Genomic DNA, 27229 nt, shown 5'->3' on the forward strand with positions numbered 1-27229 from the left:
CAAGCCTTTCAAAACCCCACAGAAATCTTTAAAATAACAAGAACAACAGTATCAGTAAAAATGCCATTTTCTTTAATGTGCCAACAAATGTTGATTCCTCAGTGAGGCTTGTTCTCTGCTTTCCCCATCACTGCCAGAAATAAATCATTTCCCCTCTGTTGTCTCTACACATCCCCAGATTTTGCTTTGTGTTACAGGAAGGTGCTTGCATGTTGTTCTACCTTGTGAGGCAGAGGTGCCTTGAAATCAAGTACTTTGTGTGTTCACGCATGTTCATCCTTCTCCTGCCATGAAGAGGCTTGAATGTAATCAAATGCTCAGTTCATATTTATTCACCGAGTGAATGATTGGAAGAATGAAGCTTGGGTTGTATGGACATTTATTCCTCTAACTCCTAAGCCCATGCAGGTAAGCACATGAGTATGTGCACATGATGTCCCCACATGTGGCTGCCCTAGGGAGGACTTCTTTGCTAAAACCCACTTGAAATTCCTGTCTCCTTTTTATTTAGGGTTTAATTTATTATTTTTAAAAATATATTTTATTGATTATGCTATTACAGTTGTCCCATTTCCGCCCCTTCACTCAACTCCATCCTGCCCACCCCCTCCCACCCACACTCCCCCCCTATAGTTCATGTCCATGGGTCATACATATAAGTTCTTTGGCTTCTACATTTCCTACATTATTCTTACCTTCCCCCTGTCAATTTTCTACCTACCATGTATGCTACTTATTCTCTGTACCTTTCCCCCCTCTCCCCCTCCCACTCCCCTGTTGATAACCCTCCATGTGATCTCCTTTTTTCTAGTTCTGTTCCTGTTCTAGTTGTTTGCTTAGTTTGCTTTTGTTTTTGTTTTAGGTGTGGTTGTTAATAACTGTGAGTTTGCTGTCATTCTTACTGTTCATATTTTTTGTCTTCTTTTTCTTAGATAAATCCCTTTAACATTTCATATAATAAGGGTTTGGTGATGATGAGCTCCTTTAACTTGACCTCACCTGAGAAGCACTTTATCTGCCCCTCAATTCTAAATGATAGCTTTGCTGGATAGAGCAATCTTGGATGTAGGTCCTTGCCTTTCATGACTTGGAATACTTTTCTCCACCCCCTTCTTGCCTGTAAGGTCTCTTTTGAGAATTCAGCTGACAGTCTTAAGGGAACTCCTTTGTAGGTAACTGTGTCCTTTTGTCTTGCTGCTTCTAAGATTCTCTCCTTATTTTTAATCTCGGGTAATGTAATTATGATGTGCCTTGGTGTATTCCTCCTTGGGTCCAGCTTCTTTGGGACTCTCTGAGCTTCCTGGACTTCCTGAAAGTCTATTTCCTTCACCAGACTGGGGAAGTTCTCCTTCATTATTTGTTCAAATAAGTTTTCAATTTTTTGCTCTCCCTCTTCTTCTTTTGGTACCCCTATGATTCAGATGTTGGAACATTTAAAGATGTTCTGGAGGTTCCTAAGACTCTCCTCATTTTTCTGAATTCTTCTTTCTTCATTGTTTTCTGGTTGGATGTTTCTTTCTTCCTTCTGGTCCACAGTGTTGATTTGAGTTCCAGTTTCCTTCCCACCACTATTGGTTCCCTGTACATTTTCCTTCATTTCTCTTAGCATAGCCTTCATTTTTTCATCTAGTTTGTGACCAAATTCAACCAATTCTGTGAGCTTCCTCATTGCCAGTGTTTTAAACTGTGCATCTGATAGGTTGGCTATCTCTTCATTGCTTAGTTGTATTTTTTCTGGAGCTTTGATCTGTTCTTTCATTTGGGCCATTTTTTTGTCTTGGTGTGCCTGTTATGTAAAGGGGCAGAGCCTTAGGTGTTCCCCAGGGCGGGGTAATGCTCCTGGCTGCACTGTGACACTGTATGTAGGGGAGGGGTCCGATAGGGAGCAATGGCACTTGCCCTACTCTCTTGCCGTTGTTCAGTCACTCCCTCTGCTACGCACAATCAAACTGGTGCTGCTTCTGGTGCTGCTTCCCAAGTGGGTGGGGTTGTGTACGTTCTGGGCCCCTGTGGATCTCTCCAATGAACTCTCCTGTGAGGCTGGGGGTTTCTCCCACTGCCACTTCAACCCCCACAGGTGTTTCCATCAGAGGTTTGAGGTTTTATTTCCCCATGCTGGAACTCTGGGTTGCGTGGTCTGTGGCCGGGTCCACCAGCTGCTGCCTCACCAACCAGCTGCAACTTTGCCCACCCTGCTCCACAATCTGCCACCTCGCTGGGTCCACGAGCTGCACTCTTGCCTCGAGTCCTGTCCAGCTGGCTGCCCATCTCCACCTCTCCTACACGTCTGGATGAATGTTTCTTCTTTATCTCCTTGGTTGTTGGACTCCCATACAGTTAGATTTTCTGTACGTTCTGGTTGTTTTTTTGTTTTTAAATTGTTGTCCTTCTTTTGGCTGTTCGAGGAGGCACAGTGTTTCTACTATGCCTCCATCTTGCCCGGAAGTCCTGTCTCCTTAATAGAGGCACAGCACAATTTCCCAGACTGATGTAAATGAAGTCCAGGGTGCACACAATTGGAGAGACATGTTCCTTAGTTTGTCAGGGAAGGAAGAAGCTGAGTTTCAGAAGCATAGTAAGGGGAGGTCTTCCTTTGGTCCCAGTGAAAGATGCTTTTAGAACTTTTAGCTTATTGGGAGTCCTGCACCTGAGTGGGATCTGCTGAATATAAGTTCCCTGGTTGTTCGGTGTCCACTTGGTTTGCTTTGGAACCGTTTTGAGTTTCCATAAAGCTCTGGAAAAGACAGGCACAGGAGGTGCTCTGGTGAGAGCCCAGTATGCACAGAGGCCTTTAGATATTCCCGGACTCCCGGGCTCCTGGGCAGGAAGGGAAAGCCCAAAGATCCCTCTAGTCTCCACCCTCTGTGGGGCACCTTTCCACCCACTGAGGAGCCTTTGAACTCACTTTGCGACGTTGGTAGCCAAAGATGGCACATGTGAAGGTAATCCAGAGCTCCAGGAGGCTGAAGATGAGCAGCACGCCGGAAGTAGCCAATCCAGAGAACTGGAACCAGAACAAATGGGAGGTAATGAGTCCTGGCTCGAAGTGTGCCTCTACAATGGCCATAGCTATGGCTATGAGGAAGTCCCCTAACCTCCGTCTCAGTCTCATGGAGAAAATATCTCACCAGGTTTTGGTGAGGGTCAAACACTTACTACTGGTGATCCCTCTAAGGGCAAGAATAGTCATTGTCTAGGGAAACACCTTGATACCTTGTTTCAGTGCAGGGGATGAGACCTAAGGATGTTGTCTGGAGTCAGACAGTGAGAGAGTGAAACTGTTCTGTGTAGGAAGTGAATAGAAATTTGGGAGCATGGACAAGCCACAGGGAGGAAAGTGAGAGGGTTAGAGGAGAAAGACAGGACCAAGCAACAGGATGGGAGGTGGAGCCTGTAGACAAAGGCATGTGGTATGTGAGGGATGTGCAATCTTCAGTCTTCAGTAGTTGCCTGGGCTCTGATATAAACCTCCACCATCCCTCTGATCCTGAAGAGAAAGTTGGCTACTGAAACAGCCTTTCTGTCTTGTGACAGTTGCATTTTGCAGAGAGCAATAATTTGGCCTGTCTTTAGTTTGAGAAAGGAGTCAGTAAAAGGATCCCCAAATTGAACTAATTCAGTGGTAGTAGATTTCACCTGAACACCAGGAGATATCTAAGTCCTTTTCTTGCTCATTCCAAGAATCCCCAGGAGAATGGGGTCTCCCAGGGTATCTGGGGAGAGACCATGTAGAATCCACTTTAATCATTAAAAAAAAACCCAACCAGGGATGAAGTACTTCAGAAACTATTTGGTTTTCAATTATAAGAGAGGATAAATATCAAAGTCATCGTGCCTGACACAGGGTAGGTACAAAACAAATATTTGTTGACTATGATTTTTAAAATGGTATGAGTGACAACTAGCTGCTCAGAGTATTGTCACTTTTGGAGAGAACTTCCTTAGCACTTTCCTTGTCTTCCCTCTAGATTTAACAAGCATTTATTAAACACCTGTTTGGTATGAGTGGCTAAGAAAGCACCCAAAGAGGCAGAATCTGGTGAGGGAGTCAGATGCAGATGTAGATAATTATAAGTCACATCAGACATGGTAAGAACTACAAAAGAGACAAAAAAATTCTGGGGCAGTGAAGAGACAAAGGTTCATGCTTGGTAGAAGATTTAGAGACAGGGATGTAGGACAGGGTGTCCAGGCAAAGGGAAACACAGGATGATGATGTCTTAGTCAAGGAATCACAGAAGCTTAAGGAGGAGGGGTCTTCACAAATGATGCTGGTCCATTTCAAATGTGTTTTTAACAACAAAATTCTTTTATAAATAAAACTTTCTAATGGGAGAAGGGTTGGGTGATGGGTGAAAATGATGAAGGGATTAAAAAGTACAAATTGGCAGTTATAAAATTAGTCGCAGGGACGTAAATTAAAGTACAGCACAGGGAATATAGTCAATAATATTGTAATAACTATGTGTGGTGTCACACAGGTACTAGACTGATTGGGGTGATCATCTCATAAGTTATATAAATGTCTAAACACTATGCTGTACACCTGAAACTAATATAATATTGTACATCAACTGTGTAATTTAAAAATTAAAGAGAAATGTTACATAAGGGAGGAGGGGTTCCTCAGGCATCTTAGATAGATATTATTTGGTGAGCATTAATTCATGCTTGTTGAGACTTAGGAGTGCTCAGTCTCTTGCTCATCATTTATAAGGCTGTGATGAAGTCCAGCCCTTCTTGTTCAGATGCGAGGACTGAGTCCAGAGGTGGATTGGGTGGCTGGGATGGGGTTGTTGTATTTCCAAGAGCAGACACTGGCAGAACTGAGATTAGAAGCTGGATGGGGGTGGTTCTGGCTGGATTCTGGATGCATTTTAAAGGTGAAAGAGGTGGGATTGCCTAAGGGGTTGGCTGGCAGGTGCAGGAGAAATAGAGAAGGTTGAGGATTTCACTAAGGTTTTGTCTGAGTGACTGCAAGGATGCAGTAGCCATCAGTGGGGAAACAGAAACCTGAGAGAAGGTTTGGGATGTAAAATCTGGACGTAAGAATTGGGTATGTTAATTTCAAGACAGTGAGTGGACAACTGGATTCAAAAGACTGACGTTTGGGAGACAGGTTTGGGGAGTCATTGTCATAGAGAAAGTCGCTCTGATTCTGACAGTACCTCTGTAGTGCCTGGTGAAGAAGCTTGGTGGTTAGGTCTGTCTTTAATGATTTCCTAAACACAGCTGAGCTGGAACCCAGGGGAGCATTGGTCGATAGGGATACTCACCACTTCTGAGTAGAGGTGTTTATATGGGCTGTTGACAATAATCTCTGTGATGAAGAGAGAGATTCCAATCACAGACATGATTGCACTGAAGATGTTTGTGATGATGAAGCTCCACAACTAAGGAAGACACAGGGAGTGAGGGTGGGAGAAAAAAATGATTGTAGCTGAGGTGAGCAGAAGCTCAATAATGTTTCTTAATATAATCTCCTGGAAGCCTAGTTCCGGAGGAAGTAAAGGGGTGTTTTGTGCAAAATAGTTTTGGGCATTGACTTCTGCCCAAGATGGAGGCATAGGTAAACATGCTTCATCTCCATGCACAGCTACAGCAAAATCACAACCAGACTACAAAACAAATATCACCCAGATTTGTCAGAATATTGAGCTGTATGGAAGTCTGACAATGAAAGATTTAAAGAAGTCACATCTTCTTATAGACAAATGGGAAGGGTGGAGATGTGGAGAGTCGTGGAGAGGCGGCAGAACAGGTGGTCCCACATTCATGTGTTGTGGATAAAAACTGGAAGGGGTACCTCAAGAGTGAGTGATCCCAGCCCCAGACCAGACCACCCATCCTAGGTTCCAGTGTCAGGAAGATAAATCTCCATAACTTCTGTCTGCAAAAATCAGTGGGGGTTGAGGTGGTGGAAGAAACTGCGAGATTCTCAAGAAAATTCTCCTAAAGGGCCTTCAACGGACTTAGGACTCACACAGAACCACCACCTCTGTGACTTAGGACCAGGGCAACAGCTAGAAGGGAACAAATGTCATATGGGGGAAGGAGAGAAAATGAAGTTACTAGCAAGAGGGTGAGTGTTTGGGATACAGCTTCTTCTTCTCCGGCAATCTCCAGAGGCCAGATAGTGGCATTGTCTCTTCTCTAAGCCCTCCCCCACACAGAACCACAAAAGTGGTGAAATAGGTTGCCCCATGGTGGTGACTACCCAACACTCTGCCCCACACAATTTACAGGTGACTTTTCTACAGAACAGGCAATGCTACTAAGACAGGGAGTCAAAGCAGCTCTACCCAATACACAGAAATATACATCAGGATGGCAACAAATTGAGGAGACAAAGAAATATGGCCCAAATGAAAGAACAGAACAAAATTCCAGGAAAGAAACTAAATGAAATGGAGATAAGGAACTTATCAGATGCAGAGTTCAAAACACTGGTTATCAGGGTGTTCAAAGAAATCATTGGGTACTGCAACAGCATAAAATAGACCCAGGCAGGAATGAAGGTTGCATAAAGTGAAATAAAGAAAAACCTATAGGGAACCAACAATGGAGAGGATGGAGCCAAGATAGAAATCAATGTTTTGGAATGTAAGGAAGAAAAAAGGATTCAATCAGAACAGCAAGAAGAATAAAGAATATTAAAAAAATGAGAATAGAATAAGGAGCCTCTGGGACATCTCCAAACATACCAACATCTGAATCATAGGGGTGCTAGAGGGCAAGAGGAAGAGCAAAATATTGAAAACTTATTTGAAAAAATAATGAAAGAAAAATTCCCTAATTTGGTGAAGGAAATAGACATACAAGGCCATGAAGCACAGAGTCCCAAATAAGCTGGGCCCAAAGAAGACCACATCAAGACACATCATTATTTATATGCCAAAGTTTAAAGATAAAGAGAGAATCTTAAAAGAAGCAAGAGAAAAGCAGATAGTTACATACAAAGGAATTCCTGTAAGGCAGTCCCCGATTTCTCAAAAGATACTTTGCAGGCTAGAAGGGCTTTGAATCTAAGAAGTATTCAAAATGATGAAAATCAAGGCCCTACAACCTAGATTACTCTCTCCAGCAAAGCTCTCATTTAGAATTTAAGGGGAGATAAAGCGCTTTCCAGACAAGGTAAAACTAAATGAGCTAATCATCACCAAACCATTATTATCTGAAGTGTTAAAGGGATATATGAAAAAGAAGATCAAAACTATGAACATTAAAATGGCAATGAATGCACAACTATCAACTAAATCTAAAAAAACAAAAACTAAGCAACAAGCAGAACTGAACAGAATCAGAGATATGAAGATCATTTGAAGGGTTATCAGCTGGGAGGAGGAAGGAGAAGAATGGGGGGAAAGTTTCAGGGATTAAGAAGTAGAAATTGGGAGGAGTTCCAGCCAAGATGGAGGCCTAAGTAGAAACACTTCGCTTACTCGCACAACCAAAGGAAGGACAACAACGAATTTAAAAACAATTAACAACCAGAAGTGCCAGAAAGTCAGACTGCATGGAGCTCCAACAACCAAGGAGTTAAAGAAACATTCACCCATACCAGTAGGAGGGGTGGAGAGGGGAGATGGGCAGCCCTGCTGAGAGGATGTGGGACAAGGCAGAGGACCATGTAGGTGAGGTGGGGCTTGCTGAAGAGGGAACTAAAGACTCAAAACCAGCTGTAAAATAGTGTGGGGATGGCAATGGTGTGAGAAACTCTTAGTCTCACAGGAGAGTTCCTTGGAAAGTGGGGCTAGAGCGGAGCAAGCCAGCAGCATTATTCCCTCTCTGACCCCTGCCTCACAGACAGCACCACACACAGCAAAAAGGGTTGCCCTGCCCTGGCGAGTATATAAGGCTCCACCCCATTACAACATAACAGGTGTGCCAAGACAAAGAAATATGGCCCAAATGAAAGAACAGATCAAAACTCCAGGAAAAGTGCTAAGTGACAAGAAGATGGACAACCTGTCTGATGCAGAGTTCAAAACACTGGAATTCAGGATACTTACAGAACTGATTGAACTTGGTCACAAAATGAAGGAAGAATAAAGGCTACCCAAAGTGAAATAAAGGAAAATATACAGGGAACCAACAGTGAAGGGAAGGAAACCGGGACTCAGATCAATGATTTGGAACAACAGGAAGAAATAAACACCCAATCAGAACAGAATGAAGGAACAGGAATTCAAAAAAATGAGGAGAGGCTTAGGAACCTATGGGACAACTTTAAGTGCTCTAACATCCGAATCATAGGGGTGCCGAAGGAGAAGAGGAAAAGCAAGAAATTGAAAACTTATTTGAACAAATAATGAAGGAAAACTTCCCCAGTCTGGTGAAGGAAATAGACTTCCAGGAAGTCCAGGAAGCTCAGAGAGTCCCAAAGAAATTGGAATCAAGGAGGAACACACTAAGGCACATCATAATTAAGTTACCCAAGAATAAAAATAAGGAGAGAATCTTAGAAGCAGCAAGACAAAAGGACACAGTTACCTACAAAGGGGTTCCCATAAGACTATCAGCTGATTTCTCAAAAGAGACGTTACAGGCAAGAAGGGGCTGTAAAGAAGTATTCAAAGTCATGAAAGGCAAGGACCTACATCCAAGATTACTCTATCCAGCAAAGCTATCATTTAGAATGGAAGGGCAGATAAAGTGCTTCCCAGATAAAGTCAAGTTAAAGGAATTCATCATTAACAAGCCCTTACTATATGAAATGTTAAAGGGACTTATCTAAGAAATAGAAGAAGATCAAAAATACAAGCAGCAAAATGACAAGTCATAACTATCAACAACTGAACCTAAAAAACAGAAACAAAAACTAAGCAAACAACTAGAACAGGAACAGAACTACAAAAATGGAGATCATATGGAGGGTTTTCAGTGGGGAGGGGGAGGGGAAGAATGGGGGGGAGGTACAGGGAATAAGAAGCATCATTGGCAGGCATGAAATAGATGAGGGGAGGTTAAGAATAGTATAGGAAACAGAAGCCAAAGAACTTATATGTAAAACCCATGGACATGAACTAATGAGGGGAATGCTGGAGGGTGGAGGGGTACAGGTGGAGGGGAGATAAAGGGGAGAAAAAAATTGAGAAAACTATAATAGCAAAATCAATAAAATACACTTAAAAAAAGAAGTACAAATTGGTAGGTACAAAATAAGCAGGGAGTGTTGTGAACAGTGTAGGAAATGGAGAAGTCAAAGAACTTATGTGCATGACCCAAGACAGGAACTAAGGGACAGGATTGCTGGAGGGAATGCGGGTACCGGGTGGAGGGGGCCAGTGGGGGAAAAATCTTCCCTTTGGAGATTCTCAAATAGATCTCATCTGGCTGGGGGCCTGGCCATCCTGGGCCCCCTTGCCCTACATAACCTGCTATGAGAGAAACAAAGGTACTTTCTTGTTGCATTGCTAGGGGACCACAGAGCCTTGTCCATGTTGATGGACAGAGCTTGGTTGTCTGGATTCCTTAGGGAGGCTTCTGCCTGAGCCTCCTCTGGCTTCCCTGTAGAAGTGTCTGGAGATCGGCTCTGTGTGCTGCAGGCAGTCTCAGTGCCCTGCTCTGCTGGAGGGGAGCCCTGCGTCCCAGACAGCTTTTTGCCTCTTCCTGTAACATCCTCTTAGGAGAGTTACTCTTTGTGTCTCCACACCCCGATGCCTTGTCAAAGGTGTCTGCATTTCCCTTCCTTCCCCCAAATCTTCTGGACTTTTTCCCACTTGTGCCTTGGCCAGGTTGGTGTGGTCCTGCATGTAAGTATGAGTGAGCATGCATATGCATCAGTGCCCTGTGTGTCTGGTTATAAGGAGGTGCAGGGATGGAGGACGGATTGTGTGTTAGCTTCTTTCCATTGTTGTGCATCCCTCCTATAGGTCCACAGGTGGGAGAGCCTATCTCAGGATGTGACTTACCAGGTAAAGAGAGTTTGGCTCCTGTTCCAAGGACACAGAGAGGGATCCTGAAATGATGAACTGGCACAGAAGAGAGAGTTTAGAGAGAGGTCAGAGGTCAGGGTCCCCCCTTCAGCCTTCTGTGATTCTGGTCACACACACATTCTCTCACATACTAGGTTCTCTGCTGGGTCGTCCAGCTCAACATGGATAAAAGAATGAATGAATGAGGTGTTTGGCACCACATGGTGGGGCAGGGAATTGGGCTAAATATGGATTCTTAGGACACAGCAGACAGTCATGAATTCTAGCTTGAAACTCACATGTTCTTGGGTAAGTAATTTCTCAATATTTCCTTGTCTAAAAATTGGGAAACATTATATGTCTTCGTAAGTGTCATTGTCATGACACTTGTCATTTGTCCTTTGAATCTGGCATTTGGCATGTCTTGCCCATTGTAGATCACAGTAGACACGGAAAAAGTTATGAGAAAGACACAGTCTTTCCTTGTCTTCAACTCCCCACATGTATACCTTGCCGGTCTCCCAGTAGGATTCAGTCAGACATGGGAGCTCTGGAGGGGAGAGGGAAGAGGTTCCCCCTATTTTCACTGCTTTTAGATATAAGCCCAACATCCATCCTTGCCCATCTACAATTTGACAAGTCAGTTTTGTTTTTGGTTACTGAGCAGCATGTTGCATCTCTACAGTGCTGAACATCAAATATGAGGCCAATGGGGTACATTGTGTGCATTTACCTCAGCACTCAAGCTCTGCAGCCACAGTGGCTGATGGGATGCCCTGCTGTCCCTGAGGGTCGAGAGGGCATTGGCCAGGGTTTAATGAAAGCTTTGCTGAGCCCTACATGAAGTGCTTCCAACCTTGCCTTATTTAGGTGCACAATGGACCATCAAGCACTATTACTATTCCCATTTTATAGAGGGGTGGGCTGAGGCTTGGAGATTTCAAGGAGCCCACCTGACACCATCCAGCAAGTAACAGATATGGGAATCAAATCCAGGTAGTTGACTCCAGATCCCGTGATCTGAACACTCATCCTACACTCCTTCCCACTCAGAGTAGATGCATGAGCCATGCAGTGGAAATGGGTGTTCACAATGAAAACGTGCTCTGGCTGCCTGACCTTCTAACAGGAATGCCAATTCTCCTGGAAGTGAATAATAAAGATTGAGTTCTTACATCCCTGTGTTTGTGGAGACTTGAAGGGGAGTGAAGGAAACATAAGGCTGGACTTTGGATGTTCCTGCTGGTCTTTTTGAGGAACCCAAGGAGGTAGGTCTTGGTTTGTAGGAAGACATTAATGATCTTGAGGAAACAGAAAGATAACCTGGAGCCAAGAAGGCAAAAAAGAGCAAACTCCCTGCAGGAAAAGGGAATTGAGGTGTCATGAGGGTGATGGGCCCTGAGCAGCAGCCTGGTGGAAGTAGAGATGGCCACCAAGGTGTTTGAGATACTGGGGCAGCCTCTGGGCCATTAGTCTCTTACATGACACTATATGAGATATAAGAGATTCTAATACTGGATAGCGACTGCTCTGTGGCTGTGGTGCTATCTTCTCCGTGGCCCCAAACCCCACTGCAGTCTGTTATGCAGACACGGGTGCTGTGGCTGAGCAGAGGAATCCGGGCTGAGTTCCCAGTCTGGGTCTCTGTAGAACTGAGAGGGGACCTCAGCCTCAGAGGTGAGACAGGAATGGGAACGAGAGAGAGCCAGTGACAGACCAAAGTGTCCCCAAGAACGTAAGTCCTGCTGTTTTACAGATGCTGTATGTACAGGAGGGTGACAAATGATCCCAGGCTATTTTATGGGACAGGGTGACTTGGCTGATGCCCAGGTTAGTCTGGAGCTGTGCTATTCGTGAGAAAAGTACTGAGTCACAGATAAGTGTGTGACTTTGGAGACAGACTGTGCTATAGCAGGGAGGTAAAGGAGATGGGCGGTGGGAGGGAGGAGAAGGAGGGACTGCGAGTGGCTGTGTGTGTGCAGGAGGGAGGACACTGAGGAGGTTGCAAGAGAATCATAAAGGTGAGACACTGGAGAAAGGAAAGAACCTGAGCTTCTTCACCTTTTAAGGGTTACTGATCACTCTGAGAATGTGACAAAAACTATGGACTCTTTCAGAAAAAAGGGATCATTGAATATACCAAGTATTTTGCTAAAAGGGGGACTCTGAGGCCATCTGTGGACACCAGGTTGAGTCCCCTCTTTTTAATGACTCTTCTGTGGCTGGGCATCCACTCTCAACAAGTGGTGGAAATGTTTCTCTCCTGGAGCTCGGGCTGGGGGCCTGCACTGATCAACATGGGAGCTGAGTTCTCAATACATTGTTGTTTGGGTGAATTAGGAAAGATGCTGCCTCTGGGCTGATGATCCAGAAGGTTTCCTGACCTCTGAGATGTGCTAGTCAGGAAAGGTGCCCAGTGTGGGTCCATGGAGCCTTACAGGGCCGTCACCTGGAATTTTGGGTTGAGATGTGTCCCCTCAAAATCTATCTTTTGAAGCCCTAACCCCCCACACCCCAGAATGTGACTGTAGGGATGGTTCCAGATGCACAATGGTTGGCCTTAGGATTTTGTTGACTTTACAATGGTGTGAAAGTGATATGCCTTCAGTAGAAACTGTTCTTTACACTCTGAATACTGATCTTTTCCTGGGTTGGCGGTGTGCAGTGGGATACTCTCTCGTGATGCTGGACAGTGGCAGCCAGCACAGCTCCCATCAGGAGAGTGACCACAAGGTGAGGAGCCCGTACCCTGCAGTGCAGTATCTGATGCAGTTTTGACTTAGGACGTCCTGAACTGATGATGGGTTTATTGGGACGTAGCCCCATCATACACTGAGGAGCACCTGTATTTGAGGACAGGACCTTTAAAGAGGAGATGACCATTCAGTGAGGTCACATGGCCGGGTCCTAATCTAATATGACTGGTGTTCTTATAAGAAGATGCATTAGGGCATAGAGCCACACAGACCATGAGAAGGCACAGGGAGGAAGATGGCCCTCTACAAGCCAAGGAGAGAGGCATCAGAAGAAACGCCCCACAGACACGTCGATCTAGGACTTCTAGCCCCCAGAACTGTGAGATAATAAATGTCTGCTGTGAGCCTCCCAGTCTGTGGTATTTGTTCTGACTGCGCAAGCAGACTAACGTTCTTAGGGAAGAGGCCTGAGCTGGATTCACAGCCCACATGCTCTCTTGACTGGAAAAGTCCTTCAGCAAAGTACACAGCTTGACAAGGTGGCCCTGAGTGTGTTGGCAGTTTCAGGAGCTCACTTGCAGGGTGACTCTCATTACTTACCAACATGCCTCCCCAGAAGGGAATGCCTCCTTCGAATGAGGGGGCTGAATAGTTCCCAAGCAGGATGGTCCCCAGGATGCTGCCAAGGCCGATGTATATCAGGCCAATCAGGATCTGGAGGGCCTGTCAGGGGAGCCACAAGCTGAGACCTGTGTTTCTGGGGGTGGAATCTGCCCCCTTTCCCTGCCCCATGACTCCTTTGTATTTTAACACTTTTGTTTTGTTGGTCAAAAAATAATATGAAAAATGTAAAAATATAAAGAAAACTTCCCAAATTTCCCCCAGGTTGTTAGAGATAACAACCACTAATATTTGGGTGCATAACCTTTCATTGACTTTTCAAATATCTACACTGATAACACAAAATGGCTCTGGAGTAGGTGGAACAGAGATATTGGGCAGGTAAGATTGCTTCTATGTTTTCATATTATGCACAGCACTGTGATAAACATCTTTGTAGATAAGTCTTTCTGCTCAGCTCTTATTTCTTTGGAATATTGTTTTGAATTGAATTGTGTCTGCCACTCCCTCATCAAATGAACATGTTGAAATTCTAGTCTCCTGTGGCTCTGAATGGGACCTTATTGGGAATTAGTTCCTGCAGATATAAATTAGGTAAAATGAAATGTACTGGAATAGTGTTGTCCCTAATCCTCTAGGACTGCTATCGTTCAAAGGCATGACATGTGAAGAGACACAGGTACACACAGAGGAATGCCAAGGTTGGAGTTACACTGTCTTAGGCCAAGATCACTGGAATCTTAGAGACTGGCCAGGGCAGGTCCTCCCCTCGAGCCTTCAGAGGGAGCATGGCCCCATGGACACTGTGATTACAAGCTTTTGGCCCCCAGACTGTGAGACAGTGAATTTCTGTTGTTCTAAGCCATTCCATCTGTAGTACTTTGTTATGGAGCTGTAGGAACCTAGTATATATTTCTGCCGAAATGGTATATATACATTTATTTACACACACACACATACACATATATATGTATATGTGTATATACTACAAATGTGGCAGTGAATGCAGATATACTATTTCTGTAAATTTGCACAAATGGTAGCAAATTATACATACTGTCTGTCTCTTATTTTTTTCTCATTAATGGTATAGTCTGAGGTCATGTCTATATCATTACACAGGATCTTTTTTTCATAGTGCTGTAACGGCTCATTCTTTGGATACACAATACGTTGATTAAGCCATATTATAGTGATGGATACTTTGGTTGTTTCTATTCTTTTCATATCACAGACAATGGCCGCAATAAATAAACTCATGCATGCCATATTTCTCGTGTGCACTGATGTGACTACAGGGCAAAGTCTCAGAAATGAACTTATCGTGTCTTTTAAAATTTGGCAGATACAGGTGGCCCTCCGTGCAGGTTGTACTGATTGACGTTCCACAAGCAGTATATGGGAATGGAGCTAGAAATTGAGCCTGGGCAGCCTGGATCAGAATCCATACATGTCATCATTCAGCTGTGCAATGAAATGGGACCATCCAGGTCAGCCTTTCAGGGCAAAAATCATTGTGAGCTCTTAATTTGTTGCCATTGGGCAGAGATTCCATTCAAGCACGTTGGCTTTAGACTCCCCCTTGTGGCTCACTGCACCCACGTTCTTCCAGAGGCTACATGATCAACATGGATGGATTCTGGGCCACAGGACAAACCTTCCAATTTTCTGCTTCTCTGTTGCTTTTCTCTCTCTTTCATGAAATGCCTAAGTTAGAAAACATAAGGCCTCATACCAAGGCCCTGGTGATGCTCTGCAGCTGAGCTTCTTGATAGACCTGAGTCTGGCAAGGCTGGGTCAGCTCTAGCCCCACCTCCTGGATTTACCGTTTTCGTATTTCCAACACCCCTCTCCCCTGACTGCAGCCATTTAAGCCCCCGGCCTGCAGTGTGACATCTCACTTACCCCTAAGGTTTTGCTCTCTTTCAAGACTCTCTGGAATTCTGCACTCTTAAGGACAGGAGGCCTCCCAGGAGTCTGTGTGGTTTGCGGCTGGTTGAGTGGATACCAGTGCTCCTGAGATTGTGGTTCCCGAATCACAATGTAAACCGTGGGGTCTGCTGCCATCTCAGAACTCAGGCTTCTAAAAAATAAATGCGATACAATCATCCTTCACGTGTGCACTAATGTTTGCATTGAAAAAGAACTTTTGCTTTCATTAACTTGTTTGACTGGTTATATTTTGCTTGCTTGTTTGTTTTGTTGATTAGGTTCCATTTACAGGTGAGATCGTATGGTATTTGTCTTTCACCCCCTGCCTTATTTCACTTAGCATAATGCTCTCCAGTTCCATCCATGCTGTCGCGAAGGGTAGGAGCTCCTTCTTTCTTTCTGCTGCATAGAGTTCCATTGTGTAAATGTACCATACAGAGACAATGAAATAATGAAAAAACTGACAGTAACCAGAGGTGGGGGGAGAGGGACAATGGGGGGAAATAGAGGAAGGGTCATCAAGGAACAAATATAAAGGACACATGGACAGAGCCAAACGGGGGTAGGATTGAGTGTGAGAGGTGGGGATGGGGGGCGAGGGGGGAGTGATGGGGAAAAACGGAGACAACTGTACTTGAACATCAATAAAAAGAATGATATTGTAGTAAAATAAAAAACAACAACAACAAAATGTGTTTGCACATTGCAACCCCCTGTGAGTTTATTCACCAGTTTTAGAGACATTAGGTAGCAGTTAGAGGGCACTTTCACCCTCAGTGCTTTACAAATACATCCCCTTGAATCCTCACACCTGCCCACTGTTGCAGGTGAGAAAACTAAGGGCCAAAGAATAGCAGCACTATAGAGGACAATGGCTGTGTCTTTATGATTCCTGTATGTCTCACCATGCAGAGCATGGTACTTTTATGTAGGGGGATTTCAACAGTGCAGAGCTGGACAGTCAGTCCCTTGGGGAACACTGAGTACAATTCTATCAGCCTCTGAAGGAAACAGGCAGATAATGTGGCCATGAATTCTCCAAAGTCCCAGTCATATAAATATTTGTTCAATGGAGTCATTACCCTCCATGGAAGCATGTTGTCAGGGCAGAGTGTATTCAGGTCCATTGTGAATTCTGGTCTGGTTTTAAAATGTGCTTTTTCATTTCTTGTTCTTTCTTTTTTTTTAGTGACACATATTAGGAAAATTTTCTTTGCTTATTCCATTATACATTCAATTTGGATACAGAACTTTTATGTTTCTGGCATAAATTTTAGAGAAAAGTTAAATTGAATTATAGTAACATATCTGGAATCAACTTCAAAATAAAGCAGCTAAAGGTGATGACTCACAGAATCCCATATTGTGAGATTTGAAGATAGGATGGTGCAGTAAATCCTCGGCATTACTCAAGAAGTTGGAAACTCTGGTGACTGGATAAGTTAGTAGGGCTCTCAGAGGTTAAAATGTCCTAAAATACTTAATACACAGACTAGCATTTCCCATCTGAGATGCAAAATACTGCACTCTTTGAGACATTTTATCAGGTTGGGATTTAGAATCTATTTTCCTAGTCTTCAGACACTCTTGCACTTTCTCCTGCATACCATAAATCTATAAACATATATTTATTGAAACACTTTATCCCCATGGCTGTTGCCTCTAGAAGGTTCTAAGGTCCTAAACAAGGATCTTATTTATTAGTTATAATTATAGCAGCTACCACTGAGTATTTGGTAACTTTGTATCATTCTATTTTAATCATAGTTTGTTAATAAGCTGCTCTCACAGATATTTATATACATACTGTCTGATTTTTATAATAACTCTGTGGGAGATGTATTAGACTATCTTGTTTTATAGATAAGGTAACTAACAGATAAAGAAGTTTCACTATTTCCAGTTTAGGGTCTTATGAAGCAGAAATTTTGCACAATCTCTCTGGCTGCAAAGTCTTCATGATTTTTCTTAAAAGATAGCACTTTGCATTACAAATTATATAAATTTAGCAGCTTAAAACAAAGTTCATTTATGAGCTCATCTTTGTGTAGGTCAGAAGTCTGGCATGACATGGCTGGGGGTCCTGATCAGGGGGTCACAAGGCTGCAAGCAGCGTGTCCAACCAGCCTGAGTTCTTTTTCCTTCTCTCTCATTTTTAGAGCAGACTCCCAAAGAAACCCTGCCATGGGCTCTACCCAACACCTACAGTTATTGAGGCAGGATAGTAAGAAGCTAGGAAAATATCTGGGCAAGTAGAATGGGGAAACTGAGACCAGATAATTAAATGAGCCCAAACAATTTGACCAATTTATAGCCAGCTAGTGAATCATAAGATCTTATCTTCTCTAGGCAAGGTTGTGTGGTATTTGTTCTTCACTGACTGGCTTATTTCACTTAGCCTAATATTCTCCAGGTCCACCCATGCTTTGCAAAGGGTAAGAGTTTCTTCTTTTTTACTGCTGCATAGTATTCCATTGGGTAAATGTACCACAGCTTGTTTACTTTTATCAAGATAGAAATTTAAGACAATCTTGTAGGATGTGTGTTGCCACAGTGTCAGGTAAATTAGACAACACCTTCCTCATAGCCCACACAAGACCCTAATCTCACTCTAGTGGATCCAATAAAACCCACCCAAAGGGCAGAACAGCCTGCTCCCAGCTCACTCCCCTGCCACCCCCAAAGGGCAGCTGCCACTGTCTAATCCCTTCTCTGCTGCAGAACTGCCCACACCCATCCCTGCTCATAGTTCTGCCACTACCAGGAGCAGAACTCAGTATCGCCCAAACCCTAACACAGAATCCCTGAGGGAAATAGCAAAAGGGGAGCCCTATGGAGGAATTACTTTGGGTATGTGTTCTGTTTTCTCTGTCTGACCTGGCCCGTTGCAAAGAAAAATGTGGTTGGTTTTTCAAAGACACTAGCAAATTCACAGAGGCATTTAATCACTTAACACTGACTTATGACCTGACTTGGACTGATTTACAGATTGCTCTCTCCCCTGCTGCACTCCAGATGAAAAGCAGTGGCAAGGGCTTGTGCTGATGAATTAACCTGTCGTCACGCTCCACATCTTATATACCAACCGGGAGGACAAGTGGTTCTAGATCAGAACCCTACTGGGTCTATCAAAGTAGGACAGACAGACAAAGGACAAGAGGGAAAGGACTGCTGGACCCAAATGGTTACTTGTCTGGTAGAAGGGATAAAAAATGTACCATGAAACTTGTTAAGTATAACAAAATAAAAAAGCTTACTCAGAAATGGATGAAAACCCTGCCCTTTTGGCAGGGGGTTGGTTCACAGAAGCTTTAAGAAAGTCCACAAGCATCGACCCTGAGCCTGTGAGGACTGAGACTTCTGCGGATGCACTTTGTCCATCAGGCAGCCCCAGACATCAGGACAGAGTTACACAAACCAGCCTTTGGACCTCAGGCCTTCCCCGAGCAACTGGTAGAAATAGCTTTTAGGGCTTTTAACAACCAAGAAGGGCAGATAAAGAGCAAAAAGTCCCTTGAGGGACACAAAAGGCTCACTTGTTAGCTGTAGTCCAATGCCACCTCATGGTCACCTAGCCCCAAAATGCAACAGACAAAAAAGGGGCACTGTTATTCCCGCAGATAGGAAGGACAGCATAAAGAAGGGCTGCTCACAACTGACTTGGAGCCAACTACCCCCAGGACTGTGCGCCCTCTACAGGAGGGAAGGCCTTGGAGACATGAGTGACCTGGGTTCTGAAGGGAACCTGGTGCCTCCAACCAATGATGGTCAAAACCCACGAGAACTGTTGGGGCCTGAGGCCTACCACCACCCCCACTGGCCATCTGACACTCTCAACAGAGGAGCCTTGGGTGACCCTTGAGGGGCTCACTATGTTTTATTAGGCACAGGGGCTGCTTGCTCTGCTCTGACCCACTCACCAGGGCCTCTTTCTTCCAAATCCTGCTTGATACCTGGGGTAGATGGGCATCCTCAAAGCTACCATTTTACTCAACTCCTGGGCTGCTGTCTCGGGAATCTCACTTTTAGCCATACCTTTCTAGTGTCCCTGGGGCACCCATTTCCTCATAGGGAGGGACATCTTGTCTAGTCTAGGAACTGCCGCAGCCCTAGGTGCAGGAGTCATAGAAGATAATGAACCTTTATTGTTATGCCCATTGGCCAACCTAACTTCTCACTCTAAGGCAGAAGTTGATGATATTCCAGAATCTGCCCTCATTTAAGTCAACCCTGAGGTATGGCAAACTGGAGTACTGGGCAGGGCAAAAGACATACTCCCTACCCTAACAAAAGGCAGTGCCCTCTAAAACCTAAGGCCATAAGAGCAATCAACCCTCTAAAAGGGACTGACTCTCTGAAAAATACTTAAAGCACGGGCTTGCAGGCCCTGCCAGTCCCCGTGCAACACCCCAATGTTCCAGCACAAAAGCCAAATGGAGAATGCAGGTTGGTATGAGAGCAAAGGGCAGTAAATGAAGCTGTAATTCCAGGACACCCTAGAGTTCCAAACCCCTACACTGTCTTAACTCAAATCCCAGGAAAAGCCAACTATCTTACTGTATAAGATTTACAGGGTGCTTTTTGCCGCACCTCCTTCATCCTGACTCCCAGTACTTGTTTGCATTTGAATGGACTAACCCCCAAACTAGGAAAGCCCACCAATATATGAGAACTGTACTCCCTCAGGGCTTTAGAGACCGTCCCCATTTGTTTGGAAATGGTATAGACATTTGAACAATTTCAGGCACTAAAAAAAATCTCGAATAAAAACTCCATCCTAGTATTAAACTTCCTTGCAGATAGGAGGTACAAATTCTCTCCCCCAAAGGCCCAAACAACCTCCCAGTGGGTCCAATATCTAGGGTACCCACTTACCCTAGGAGTCCAGACCTTGTCACCCCACGGGATACAGCCCATATTGGCCCTCAGAGTCCCATGAAGTAAATAACAGCTTCAAGGATTTTTAGGAATAGCTGGTTTCCGCTGACCATGTTTGGGGCTAATTGCTAAATGTCTACATAAGACTTTAAAGGGAGACACCAAAGGGCCTATAGACGGGACCCTTGAATGTCAACATGCCTTCAAAGAGTTAAAAGTCAAACTAAGCATGCACCCGCCTTAGCAATGCCAAATTTAGAAAAACCGTTTACCCAACAGTAGCAGAAAAATAGGAAATGGGGTTCTCACCCATAAATTAGGCCTGACTGTAAGCTTACTTCTCAGAGCCATTAAATCCAACCACAGCTGGCTGGTGGCTTTGTTTTCTCATTTTTCTCAAAAATTACATAGTACATAATTTATAAAATAACATATTTTAGTATTCTCAAATCAAATACAGTATTCAGTAAATGGTCACAGAGCTTTGATGTCTATGTTTTGACCCACCTCCTTGGAGAAACATTACATATTGTAAGAAACATTTTTGTTTTACAGAAAATTTGTCTCCAATGTGTTCTTGGGCCATAAGTTGTCTCTTTATTACATCCCAGAGGGAGAAAGTTGAGTGGAATGGATTCTGCAGTTTAACGATGAGAGGACATTATACATTTTAGTAGAAGAAAGAAAAATTCATCAAAAGCTAAGTAGATAAATTAAGGATTCCATCGTAAGTCTTGGGATATAGGCTGTGCATTTGTTCATTTGTCTGTTTTCTAATTTTTTTATTCTTGACACTACTACAGATGCTCCCTATTCTGCCCCCCTTGTTTGCCCATCTCTCCACCCAGCCCCTGCCACCCCCTCCCCTGGCCTTCTTGCATTTATGTTCTTTGGCTAATCTTTTCACCTTCTTTTATGCGGTTCCCCCCACTCCCTCCCCCTGTGGCTGTAGCAGCCACAGCTCTTTTAGTAAGAGAGGCCAGTTGGCTTACCTGAGGGCAGCCCTTAGAGGTCCAACACCCGCCTCCAGTACATGCTGTGTTAGAAATCAAGGGACATCAGTGGCTCCTGGCAGTGGGAAGGCTACGTAAATATTGAACAGGAATTAAAAATCGTATATAACTCTGATGAAATGTTCAACCCAGCTTGTTACTCTAACCTGATTTTTTTTCTCTCAAAACTAGAGCTTACATGTTAAAGGTTTTTGTTAAGTGCACTTTACAGGAACCAGCAGCTTCAGCTCCTGTGCAGACCTCAGCAGCAGCCTGACCTCAGGACCCAGGAATTCGGATGGCCACCTCAAGGATGTTGATTGTAAGGACCCACATCGAGGCCTCTGGGAAGACGTCCTGCATGTCCACAGCCCCCTCCCCGTGATTTCTTCGCTTTGCTTTTCCTCTTCTTCCTGAGAAAACCCTGGCCTGCACTGAGAGGTAAGGATGGGCTTTGGGGCGAGCCCGCCATCTTCCCAGGTGGCGGGCTGGAGTAAACCGCTTTCCTTCTCACCAGCGTTTGTCCCACGAGTTTGGCTTTTGTGGCGGACAGCGGAACCTATGTTCAGTTACAAGGTTAGGCTCTCCGCCTTGACTCACCTGAACTAAGCCCAAAAGTTGGCCAGACGCTCAGTCTTGCTACCCTTTTCCCAGTGAACCGGAAGCCCAGGTCGCACACCAGCGCAATGAAACTATTGAACAAAGATATTCAAGCAGGTCTGACCTAAAAGATGACACTGAACCTAACCCTGATGCTGAATGGTTTACGGACGGCAGTGGTTTTACACAAGACGGAGTCACAAGGGACAGGTATGCCATCTTCCATTTTCAGGAAACAATAGAATCAAAACTCATAGCCCCTTATTACTTTGGCTCAAAAACCTAAATTCATTACACTCAGTAGGGACCTACAATTAGGAAAACACCTCCAGTTAATTTTTACACTGACTCAAAGTATGGGTTTCTAATATTACAGGCCCATGCTGTTATTTGGGAAGAAAAAGGACTTTTACCAACAAAAAATTCCCCCATAAAACAACATAAAGAAAATTTAGAACCCCCAAGAGCTGTAACACTTCCCCAAAAGGAGCAGTAATATGCTGCTTGGTCTGCCAACAAGGGGACACCGATGTCATCAAAGGCGACACATCGGCAGATTGACCAGCTAAGAGAGCAGCATGGTCTTCATCAATCACTCCAGAGGTGGCTCTGTTCCCCAACCCCCCAAACTCCCAGAAGGCCCCTCCTACGCCACCAAGGAGGTCTCTTGGGCCTTAGGCAATGGATTCTCTAGAGATTAAGCAGGCTGTCAAGAGATAACAAACTTTTATTACCTCAAACTTTAAAATAGAAAAGGGTCACAATGCTCCACAGCCACACCCTTTGGGAGAAATGTTCTGGCCACCCTTGTCTCCCCACTGTTTATGACACAAAAGCCTCATAAAACTATAAAGGAAGTGACCTGACCAGGTGTATTTTGCTCCAAAAATAACCCCCAGAGTCACCTCCCACCTTCTCCCCTTTTGATGCCAGGACAACACTGAGGCACATACCCTGCGGAGGAGTGGCAAATTGGTTTCACTCAGATTCCCCTGAAAGCTAGATTTAAATATTTATTACTCTTTGTAGACACTTTCAGTGGATGGATTGACTCCTTTCCTATCACAATAGAAAAGGCTACTAAGGTGGCCAAGTACTTACTTACTGAGAGAAATCTTACCTAGGTTTGGATTAGAAGAAGCTGGCAGGTATGGTTCAGTCGGTTGGATTACCGTCCAGTGAACCAAAGGGTTGCAGTTATGATTCCCAGTTGGGGCATATGCCTGGGTGGCAGGTTTGGTCCCTGACTGGGGAGGGTACTGGAGGCAACCGAATGATATTTCTTTCACATCGATGTTTCTCTCTTTCCCCTCATCTCCCTCTCCTGCTCCACTTCTCTCTCTCTGGAAAAAAAAAAAAAAGAAAGAAAAGCTTACAAAACAACATTGGACCCTCTTTTATAGCCAAAATTGCATAAAAACTGGTTCAAACTTTAAGAATTATTTATCACTTTTGTACAGACTCATTCCTCAAGTGACGTGGAAAAAGCTAATCAAATTCTAAAAAGGAGCATGACCAAACTATGTCAAGAAACCTCCGAGGCCTGGGTGTCAATGTTACCCATAGGTGTCATGAGAAGTAGGGCTGCACCTAGAGAAAAATTAAAATGAGCCCCTTGGAGCCCCTGACGGCAGGGTTCTCCTCAGTTCTGACCTACTAGCTGAGGAAATCGTCCATTGTTAATCTAGGACAGGCACAAAAGGCGTTACAGAAAAGAGTATGGAAACGAAATTCCACCTGCCCCTGATAAAGACTCCCAAAACAAACAGGCTAAACCAGGGGACACGGTCTATTGAAAAACTTGGAGGGATGACTGTCCTGAGCCCCAGCAACAACCCAGGTGGAAGAGTCCACATCAAGTGCTACTAAAATAGCCAGTCAACTTATAACAATAGTCAGTTAGGTTCGTTTGTCTCAACTTAAACCCACTTCTTGTGAGTCCTCACAGGAACCATAATCTGAGACCCACTCTTGTGAACCCATCAAGGACCTCAAGCTCCTCTTTAAGAAACAAGATCCGTTACAGGTAAATAACATAATAGCTAGGTCTTAATATAATGGGCTTTCTCATATTTTTGACACTCTTTTTACTATCTTGTTAGTATGCCCAGCCTCTTCCCCCAGGAAAAATTTTTCTGTATACTCCACTCAAATTATTCAGATTTTAACCAACAATGTGTATCCTTCCTATTTTCATATCCGTACTGTACTTAAGACCAATACAAGGAGAGTGGGAGACTAATGTACCAGCAAACTTTTCCAATATCATTGCTGCTGAACATCAATTCTCAATTGCTGGCTCTGCCATTAACGATCCAACTCAAGACCCCTCCCACCTCAGGTTCACCTACAACCCTCAATGTAAGTCTAACTCTGCTATTAGGGTTCCTCAGAAATTTAGAAAAAGCCAGTCCTTTCTTAGTAAACCTCCCTCCAGTTCCCGACGGCTTTCCTTATACCAACCACACCTCGGTCGATACTAAGTTGATGTTAAGGCTGTTACACAGACCCTTACAGAACCCTGCTGTCATTGTGGTACGTCTAACGAATGTGTCACTAAACTTGAACTAGGTAATTCTCTCCTAACTTTGAAATATCCAAATACTTTTTCTGACAATGTTATCTATACCTTCAATCTGATACACTAGTGTCCACTAGACTCCAGGGACAAATTAGATGTCTGGAAAACTAATTCTCAAAATGACCTCTAAACACCTACAGTTATTGGTGAGAAAAAACTAATGTTAAGTGGAAACTCATTTACCAAATCCCCACACCATATAAAGCCCCAGAAGACCAAGGGACCCCTCCGGAAAAGAGGAACCCTTTCCACGACTGCACAGAAGACACCTGCTGGGGTTGGACCTTACAGGCCTGGTTTTCAACAACGTATGTGGGCTGAGCTTGTGCCCCTCCTGGATACCTCTTTCTTTGTGGACACCTCCAAAATAGACAACCGTATGATGGCTGACCTTATACCAACTTCCACTAACCACTACCTGCTCTAGCCTCTCCAAGTGCTAACAACACATAATTTTAGAGCCAGTGCATCTTAGGTTTTCTTAGACCCAGAGGGATTTCTGTCACTGTTCATAACACTACTCGCCCTCAACAAATGAAAGCTACAGGTCTTATTACAACTGGCATAACGGCAGCCATTGGCACAATAGCCCCATGGAGAGGCTTCACATATCATGAAGCCACCTTAAAACATTTAACAGACTATACAGCTTCCCCAAACATAGTACTGACAATGCCCCCCAAAACTTTCAACAGTCTCTAGATTCTCTTGTTAATGTCGTACTAGATAACAGATTAACCCTTGATTACCCACCAGCAGGCGAAGGGGTGTGTACCGTCATAAACAAAACCTGTTGCATCTACATTAACTCTTCAAGTGAAGGTGAAGATAAAAAACAAAAACAAAACAATTATGACCAAGTCTCATGGCTTCATCACTTTGGAAAGGGGAACCCTTTGCCAGCTTATTCTCGGAGGCTATTGCTTGGTCTTTACCCATCCTTGATCCCCTAGCAGTTATAGTTCTCCTCATCTTTGGGCCATGCCTTTTTAACCTTCTTGTCAAAACTGGTACCTCTAAAATACAATTCCATGTCCAGATGATGCCTCTTTGGGGATTCCAGCATATCCCTACTTTAGAAAAAGTCAGCCAACAGTCTCGCTCTTCTGCTTTCAGATCCCATTGCCTGTCTACCTTACATCAGGCAGGGAGAGGCATCTATACCCTTTGTAGGGGGGGACTACAGCCCTTGTGATCAGAAAGCAGTCACTCATCACCCCTACAAGATTTCAGAAATGGATGTCTCTAAGGAAGAAATGAAGCAGAATAGTAAGAAGCCAGAAAATTTTCTAGGGGTGTTAGGTAGGATAAATAGTAAACTAAGGGAGGAGGAAGGAGGGAGAAGGAGGGAGACAGGTCTCACCCATTAACTCAGCAGTCCTGAGCCTGGTCTGATAAGATTGCCAGGCGTTCTAAACAGCACAGGCAAAACTGTGATAGTGCAGGAGGGGGAGCCCTTGAAAGTCTGTGCATATCATCTCCAACAGCAGGGAAAGAAAACTTGTAATAGTCCCAAGGTCTGGAAGGGGATGCAGGAGGGGGAATCTAGAAGCTGACTTAAGTATATAATTCCTGAACCACAATAGTCAGTTAGCTGAATGCCCACTAGTTGCCTCGGCTCAAGTGTACAGAACAAATTTGCTACCTATTTTCCTCTATATTTCATAAATAAACTATCTCATTCCACTATATGTGTTTATCTCTCACCTGAATTCTTCTCCTGTGAGCAAGGCAAGAACTGAGGAGGGGGAGTGCCCTCACTCAGGTCTCCCTGGTAACAGGGGTGTGGAATGGGAAAACTGAGACAAGATAATTAAACAAGACCAAGCAATTTGACTAATTACAGCCAGCTAGTGCATCACAAGACCTCAGCTTCTATAACCAAGAACGCTTGAGAACAAATGGTTCTCTCCTCTCCTCTGACCACAGAACACATAGCTTAAATCATCCTGGTCAGGGAGAGTAAGAACAGAGAGATCCAAGTAATGCCATTTGTGCCAGCCAAACCCACTGATGGATGAAGTCAGGGGAACAAATAAGAAAAACATGATTAGAGCCAGACACACCCAAGACAAAACATTAAAGCCAACCAAAAAATAATCCCAAACTCCCGTATATGCTCATATGGATGCATCAACATAAATATTAAAAATGCACCTGAAAACCTGATGAATATTCTGATGAAACCCTCCCCTAAGATTGTCACCTGCAGAAGAGAGAGAAAAACTCTCAAGACAAAGGATGTCAGCGCAGGCTTTCTCTGGAGCATGCCCATGGTCCTTCTCTAGCATGAACTTTTTACTCTTTGTTCCTAACTCTAAGGGTTTCCACGAGACTTGCAAGCAGGGCAGCAGTGGGCAGCAGCAGCTCATTCTGGGCTTACCCCCTGCATCTGTCTCCAAGGCCCCCTTTTTCTCTGACTTTCCAATGAGCTTAAAGCAGCCCCACCTTGGCTCACTTCTGCCACTGTGACTTTTACTTCCCAGTGAGCTCACAGCAGCCCCACTGTGGCTCACTTCTTTTCTATAAAGTATCTAGGGAGCCAAAGCAGAGCACCACCTAAGTTCTCTCCTGTTGCTTCTTCCACCCTAAGTCCTTCCTTTGTGTCAACTGTTCCCAGCTTTAATAAATATACTCTCAAAATCAACTTGACTTATGCTGTGAAATCTTTCCTACAGAAGGTCAAGAAGCTGCACTACTGGCTGGCCTGAGACAGACTCACTCCAGACCCAGTCCTTGTGTAGTCACATTATTATAAGTCTCATTTAGCTGCAGGAAAGTCATACCAGCATCCCTGAGTTGCCCAAAGAAATCATTAGATTAAGTATACTCACTTTGTTCAGCCTGCAGCTAACTTCCTCTTGCCCCTCTTCCCCAGTGCTTCCTTGTGGGCAACTTGCTTTTTCTGAAGAATAAACACACTGGGTTCTGGTAGGAAGGATCGATAGTAAACCAAGGCAGGGAGGAGGAGGGAGACATGTCTCACCCATTAACTCAGTAGTCCTGAGTCTG

General features: G+C 44.2%; 1 protein-coding gene across 3 annotated transcripts; it reads right to left on the minus strand.

Moving 5' to 3' along the window:
• Positions 1-1750: 1750 nt before the first annotated feature.
• LOC112317312 (membrane-spanning 4-domains subfamily A member 8) lies at positions 1751-27229 on the minus strand. 3 transcript variants are annotated; one of them, XM_053925576.2, is made up of 9 exons: positions 27052-27226; positions 22757-22979; positions 21037-21127; positions 15140-15317; positions 13214-13336; positions 9915-9974; positions 5277-5393; positions 2906-3004; positions 1751-2734 (listed from the first exon to the last, which is right to left on the minus strand). In XM_053925576.2, the coding sequence occupies exons 4-9, from the start codon at positions 15299-15301 to the stop codon at positions 2630-2632; spliced, it is 666 nt and encodes a 221-aa protein (XP_053781551.1). In that variant the 5' UTR covers positions 15302-15317; positions 21037-21127; positions 22757-22979; positions 27052-27226; the 3' UTR covers positions 1751-2629. The 3 variants fall into 3 exon arrangements, with proteins under 3 accessions (XP_053781551.1, XP_053781552.1, XP_053781553.1); XM_053925577.1 differs by lacking the exon at positions 21037-21127 and having other exon boundaries at positions 27052-27229; XM_053925578.1 differs by lacking the exon at positions 5277-5393 and having other exon boundaries at positions 27052-27227.

The sequence above is a fragment of the Desmodus rotundus genome, chromosome 5 (genome assembly GCF_022682495.2).
Source record: "Desmodus rotundus isolate HL8 chromosome 5, HLdesRot8A.1, whole genome shotgun sequence".
In the NCBI taxonomy this organism is placed as follows: domain Eukaryota; kingdom Metazoa; phylum Chordata; class Mammalia; order Chiroptera; family Phyllostomidae; genus Desmodus; species Desmodus rotundus.